At 35.4% G+C, this 7,592-nt stretch overlaps 1 protein-coding gene across 2 annotated transcripts in view; it reads left to right on the forward strand.

Moving 5' to 3' along the window:
- Nucleotides 1-4,787, forward strand: part of LOC107679209 (runt-related transcription factor 3-like) — a 46,256-nt gene extending 41,469 nt beyond the window's left edge. For both annotated transcript variants that reach the window (XM_016474728.1, XM_016474727.1), the window contains one exon: nt 4,328-4,787. In XM_016474728.1, coding sequence (XP_016330214.1) covers nt 4,328-4,539 — 212 coding nt within the window. In that variant the 3' untranslated portion in view covers nt 4,540-4,787. The remainder of the gene's footprint in view (nt 1-4,327) is intronic.
- Nucleotides 4,788-7,592: the final 2,805 nt, after the last annotated feature.

Below are 7,592 nucleotides of genomic sequence, written 5' to 3' on the forward strand. Positions count from 1 at the left end.
GTGTGTGTGTGTGTGTGTGTGCTGATTTTCCTTAAAAAATAAGCACAAAAATGTTAGAAAACCCAGCAAAATCCATCTGAGCCTGCTTATTTTTCACATCTCTAAAACTTCTGCCCTTGGTCAAGCTAAAGTACGCTTTACCCTCAGTCTGTACAGATCGATTTCACAATGTTATCAAGTGCCTATCAGCCCCATTTATAGACACCCGTACAAATATTTACAGTGTGCCCGCCGTGACACGTCTGGCCCTCCACAGCAAATGTCGAGTTCCAGCCCTGCCCAAATGCACACACACTCCCGACAGCGCAAAAAGAGCCTGTGTTCTGTCAGTCCAAAAGGGAACATATGTTTCTTTCTTTTCATCGTTAGAGAGAGAGAATGAAGAGAGGGAGGAAAGGAAGGAAGCTTGGCGTATCAGTTGATCAGTGTAAGTATGAGAGCTGAAAGTGTGCTGAGCGGGCCTCTGTGTACACACTCCACTCACAGAAAGTACGGACTCGAATGAACGATGACGATAGCTGTGCTGTTTATATCACAGTATTTATTGAGCAGGATAGTTTTACACTATTTAAGAGTGCCAATGAAACTGTAAGTAATGCTAAACAGAGCAGGATGTGTTCCAAATGGGTCAAGTTGAGGAAGACGTTAATATTAAAGGGTGCAAAAACGAGTTTTATTGTTTGTAGTTGTTCTTTTTACTGGCAAAAAATAGTAATTGTCTGTTTGCATGTCAGTCTGCGCATTTGTGGTGTAGATTAGTTCATTGCATCTGTCACATGATGAAAGAAAGAAATGAGAGGTGAACTAGTCATTTATGTGTCTTTGAATTTATCATTAGCTGCATTTTTATGATTTCCTAATGTGGAATATGATGAAAGATTGTTTTTGAACTTGAATGGGGAATTTGGCTTTTGAAAATATAATATTTCACTCCATTCAAACTAAATGACTTGAATTAAGATTTGTTCATTTTGCTGCACAAGGCTGAACGAGAGTTGGTAAAATGATCTTGAATTATTCTGAAAATCTAAAATTAATCTGATCTTTCCATCATTAATGTAGATTCTATAATTTTTTCTACACGTTTCATTGTTAGGACAGGTGGCGAGTGAGTCATTGAATCATTCAATGAGATTATTCATTCAGAAACGGATCAAGTAACTTTCTTTATGAGTGTTCATTGAATCAGTTTCTCAACCAGTTCATATCAAAACATTGATTAAATCAGGCACCAATTCAAGTGTCTTTATGAATCATTGACTCTGACAGATAAATGATCTGTTTTCATGATATGAATGATCTGATTCACACACACACACACACACTACTTTTGCCAAATTACCATTTCAGTAATTATTCATCTAATTTCACCTATCACATGAAAAATAACACATACCCTAACCCATGCTAAAACAAATAAATAAATAAATGAAGATGAGATTCTCATAGCATTTAGGGCTGTATTATAAGAGATTATAAGAGTGGTGTATATGCATATTGTGTATATCATAAAATGTATCTGTTGCAGTTGTGTTGAGTTCATCCCAGACCATTTCCCCTTGACATGTGTGTATGTGTGTGTATGAGAGGGGTCCACTTATTATTAATTAGTGTGTCTGTGTGTTCTGTGGTTATGATATCATTCTCACAAAAAGTCAACATTCCTGTCTAAGTGCCCCTTACCTATGAAATATTCATTCATCCATAATAATTCAGACAGGGTGAATGTAGACAGGGCAGATGTAGGGTTTGACCCCACAGGCATCCAGGAGAGAAACTGCCCACGCTAGCGCTTGAACAGAAAGAGTTTAAGCATAAAACTTTTCAAACTGCATTCAGAAAATATACAGTATGCCATATTATAGTGACTCACAGTAAGATTACAGCTTTAACATAACACTTAGTAAAAGTTAGTGCCTGAGGCTACGCATTACATTTGACATCTTTCATACCTCAGAAACTGCAATAGAGAGATCTCAGTTGTTTCGCATTTAAGCATCAACTTTGTTTCAGATTTTCTACTGAAATGTACTGACAGAAATAAAAATAGACACAAATGAGACCTACAGAAAGAGAAGATCTAGAAAATGAATGTGGATAGCAGCTCAGATCGTTTGATGAGAAATTTAATTGATGTTTGATTACACTTATGAGATTCCTGCAGTCCTTTTTACAAGAAAAACATCTCAAATTTGTAGAATAAAAGTCTCTATTTGCTTTTCACACTGAAAAAAATATATAAAGGATTTCGTTTTCACAAGAAATTGCCTATAAAATTAAATGTTATGTTATTTTGAATTGGAAAAATAATTTTACAGTACATTTAGTCTCATTTCAGTCTAGGGGAAACAACTAAAAAGTAATTTTTTCTTTTAATCTGAGATTTTTGTTTTGTGTATCCCACAATTCATACACAAACCAAAAAGTACAGAAAAAAGGCTATTTACCATTTAAATCAAATCAGAGAGGGAGACAGCAGCAACAAATGGAGGGAACGATAAACTGACAGAAATATTACCCCGGGGGTACAAAAATGTGGAGTGATGTATTGCCCTTGGGTGAAAGAGAGGGCAAGAACACACAAAATCCATATCACAGCGTCTGTTATCCCTCTATATCTGAATAAAATATTCAAATACAGCCATTACTCCACATTAAAAACCACAAAATGTTCACATGTTCCTCACACTGATAGTCACATTAAACTCATCCATTAGAGCCGACCAGACTACACATATGATAATGATGATGATTGTGTGTGTGTGTGTGTGTGTGTGTGTGTGTGTGTGTGTAATGGCTATGGCAACTTATTGTCTGTGATAAGCCCACACTCACACACACACAGTCACTGATGTTTGATGATGATGATGATGATGGGGGGGGGGTGTGTCTGTAATGGCTATAGCAACTTACTGTCTGTAATAAACACACACACACACACACACTCACAGCAAGGTTTTTCTTGGTGATTTCCTCTGTGGATGAGTCACGACTGAGTACACAGCTCTGTCTGAAAGCCATAAGCTCTTTTCCAGACACTTTTTACTCAATATTTGTGTATTTCTGTGCTTATTAGAACAGGATGTTGTTAGCTTTGTGAAACACTGATGTCAAACTTTATTAGGATCATTTGTTAGTGTGTTTGCTCCTGTGTGAATTGTTGTCATTGCAAAGTGTTTCAAAACAGGTTCCATAAGTCAGTTAGGATGCTGTCTTAGAAAGCTGCTGCCTTTGTATTTTAGTGAGTTTATTTTTAATTGTTATATGGAAATTATTTATTTATTTATTTAAAAAAATATATATATTTTTTTTAAATTTGAAATATTTTTTTTAATACATTTTATTTATTTCACTTTTTTCCTTTTTTACAAAGAGAAGGGGTGTGTTCTTTCAAATTAATAATATGGAAATTAATCTATTTTGTTTCTGAATGCTACATATATGAAATTGTTTGCACTCTATTTACTGCATTTGTAGCACAATGTCAGTTACTACGGAAAATAATTTCAACTTATCCTACTGTTTTTATTTTTTATTTAAAAAAAGCAAATACATTTTTAAAAAGACATTGTACCCCACTGTTCAAAAGTTTGGGGTCAGTATGATTATTTTTATTATTAATACTTTTATTCAGCAAGGAGGCATTAAATTGATCAAAAGTGACAATAAAGACATCTATAATATTACATAAAATTTTGATTTCAAATAAATGCAGTTCATTTGAACTTTCTATTCATCAAAAAAAGTATCCCAGTTTCAACAAAAAATATTAAGCAGCACAACACTTTTCAACATTTTTTATGTAATTTTTTTAACAACATGTTATTTGAAATTGTAATAATATTTCACAATTTTGCTGTTTTTACTGTGTTTTTTATCAAATAAAAATCTTACCAACCCCAAACTTTTAAATGGTAGTGTACGTGTCGTTATGAATTTCCTTACAGCCTTTGCCTGATATACAATCTTTTAACTTCAGTAATGCCTTTAAAACTTCCACAAAATATGTGCATGATAACAGAAAGGGGATGTTTACATGGAGAAACTCCACTCACAGAAATCACCTCAGTAATAAATAACCAGAAAGTTCATGTGCATAAACAAAATGACCGGACAATGTTATGTTACATGTTTGTTTTTCCTGTATTAGTCATTAAAGTTTCAAATTTCATCTTTCAACTGACACAGGCTTGATTTACTCCAAAATAAAATATGTTTACTATAAACGTTCATGAAAAAAAACCATCATTCTGCTTTGTTATGGTTAACTTTTATTGGGATATTGCTTTACTAATAACCCACTGCATTTCTCTCCATCTCTGTGCAGGTCACCGCATGAAGCCGGACGACCCTCATAAGCAGTTCTCCGATCGCCTGAGTGACATCGAGCGTTTCCAGAGGGCCGGTCTGAGGATGAACCCTGGCAACGGGACCACCCGCTCCCACCAGACCCATTACAACCCCTCCAGCACCACACCGATACCAGGTGCGTGTTTTGTCCCTGGATGCCCTACAGATCCAGTGTGTGTGTTTGCTTGATTCAGACGTTCAGACTCGTCACAACAACTCGCACCTCGACGTCTGGAATCTAGCAACCCCTCTCGATCTCGGCTCCCACGTCACTGTGTGTGATAGTGGCTGAGGATACGTTTTCAGATGCAAGTAAAGACGTTTGAGCATGATGTCTGCTAGCAAACCAGCAAAACGCTCACACTCTCAAAGGCACGTATGCACTTCGCTCGCAGTCTATGTTTCTATTTTCAAATAGACATACACACCCAGGTAGATTTCACACCCCACCCGTACTGCCGAAATGTGCTTCTTTTATTCATTTCTGTTTGCTCACCGTTTCTGCAGCATGGACTGAATCACTCACATTTCAATCAAACGCTCATCTAAGATCAAGAGCCTCAAATGAGTTTGATTTAGATCCTTCGATCATTCGGGTCATAAATCTACGAATTTATTCCGAGCTGGATACACAGTTGTATATCAAACATCGGATATGTTTTCATTGGCTTTTATTTTGTCATTTCGTTAAACAATTTCACTGTTTTTATTTGTTCTTGTTTGCTCACTGCATCTGTCGTGTAGGCAGAATTGCTCATCTTTCGTAAAACTCAAACGGAGTTGGCATGTGTTTACGATTATCTAAGCAGTCGTGACTCACATCTCTCTGCGATCAATCAAAAAGCGAGAAAGACCAAATGCACCCGAGGGTCAAATCACGTTCCGCTGCACTTCTTTCATATTATTTTCATTCTTTTGACCATTCGCAAATCCATAGTCGAACCTAATCCTATGAATTTATCCCTTACTTCTGTAAGTTCGTTAGTTCTGATAGCATGTTAAAACTAGATGCTGTGTACATCATTCATTTTGTCAGTCACTTAGTTTCTATTTCTGTCAGGTCATGTTAGGTAGCTCCACCCATTATATATATACATATATATACACACATTTTTTTTTTTTATGTTTTTGAAAGAAGTCTTTGCTCACCAAGGCTGCATTTATTTGATCAGTAAAAACAGTAACATTTTTAAATATTATTCCAAGTTAAAACTGCTATTTTTGGTTTTAATATACTTTAAAATGTAATTTATTTCTGTGATGACAAAGCTGATTTTTCAGCAGCCATTACATTCTTCAGTGTCACATGATCCTTCAGAACTCATTCTAATATGCTGGTTTAGTGCTCAATGATATGATTTGATGCTGTTAATATTTTTGTGTAAAACATGATAATATTTTTTCAACATTTTTTGATGAATAGATAAAGTTCAAAACAACAGCATTTATTTAATAAAATCTTTTTACATATTTTTTAACATGCCTTTACTTATACTTTTAATCAATTGAATGCATCCTTGCTGAATAAAAGTAAACATTTTATACATATAAACAACAGATATATAATTTTGTTGTTTTGCAAGGCCTTAAAAAATATAACTTGTGTCTGGTTAGGACATGATGTAATGGTCAACCGGAACCCGTAAAAATGTGGTTACTTTCGTAACGTTCATTATTGATGAGCAGTTTATCCACAATGAGCCAGTGAATTAGAGGCACTGAATGTTTCGCTAGTGTTTTTGTTTGGGGTTTTTGGTAAATTCCTCCATCAGATTGACCTGATTTCTGAAGGGTGGACGCTTACACAAGCATTCCTGCAAAACCAAAGCCGTGACTCATGCAGAGCTCAGAGCGAGAAGAATGGGAGATTTACTCTTACCGCATCAGGAGTGCGCTTGAGCTGGTAAAGCACATCTAGTATCCGTATCTGCAGGTGGATTAGGAGAGGAATTATGTCTTCATGGTGCTGTCAGAGACCAAGACTGCCGACACACACACATCTGAAGCAGACATAACACATTAACAGAGCTTTAGCTGTCGGGAGACTGTGTGTCTGTGACTGCTGTAGGCCTGTGTGAGTGTGTGATACATCAAAACCTCACTGTTATGTCTGATATTAGCATAGTTATCTCTCACCTCAGGGCACTGTCTCTCTGGGTGTCTGTCTCTTGCGTCGGCCCAACTTCACCTTTATGCCTAAGTCTTAACACACACATTCAGTCAGACAGCTCTGTGTGGTATGAGGTTTGCAGACAGACATGTGTAAGATAGACATGTTTAATCAGATTTATCACACTCATCACAGGGTAATTAGATGGTCTCTCATTCCACCTGAATGATGCAAACTCTGTATGTGTGTGTGTGTGCGTGTGTGTGCGCGTGTGTGCGCGCGTGTGTGTGTGTGTGGTGTTGATTGCATCATCCTGGAGTCTTGAGGTTTGCAGATTGTTGATGACTGTAAACAGATATTAAGTTACAAAATTCACAGCACAAACACCGACATGGTTCATACTTAAACAGATTTGTCAAAGCACACAGTACGTACACACACCTATTGTCATGCTGGTGGAGCAGGGAGGCAAATTAAAGTTGGCTTTAGTTGACTTGCAGCGACACGCTTCAGACAGGAATAAAACGAATGAGGAATAAATGAAACAAAAACACAGAGGGAGTTTAATGAAGAATCTAAAAGCACACAGAGCGCATAGAGGTGCGGGCAGAGCTGTCTGGTGTTTATTCATGCGCTCATGCATATCCCACATACTGCAGAACAGACATGCACATCAAATATGTCTGTGCAAAAGATTAATTATTTTGCATAAAGACAAGGAAGTCTACTTTATGGACCGGTAAATTTTTTTTTGCATTGTTGCAGTTTTTATGGAATTCTCTGCCTAAAACGGCATGTACTACTTAAAAAATGTTTTATGCATTATTATTTAAATATGTATAAATAATCATGTTATTATATTAATATAAAATATTGTTTTATATCAATTATATTAATTCAATATTTTGTTTAATATTTGTTCTTATTGTAAAATATATTAATTTCTAGATTAAATAATCATGTTATTATATTAATATAAAAATATTATGTTTTATGTGAATTATATTAATTAAATGTTTTATTAAATATTTTTTTAAATAGTTCCCATTATAAAATATGTAAAATATATTAATTATTTTATTTTCTAGATTAATTTATATTAATTAATTAATCTTTAAAAGAATTTGTTTTA

This window comes from Sinocyclocheilus anshuiensis, unplaced genomic scaffold (genome assembly GCF_001515605.1).
Source record: "Sinocyclocheilus anshuiensis isolate Anshui unplaced genomic scaffold, SAMN03320099.WGS_v1.1 scaffold300, whole genome shotgun sequence".
Taxonomy (NCBI): Eukaryota; Metazoa; Chordata; class Actinopteri; order Cypriniformes; family Cyprinidae; genus Sinocyclocheilus; species Sinocyclocheilus anshuiensis.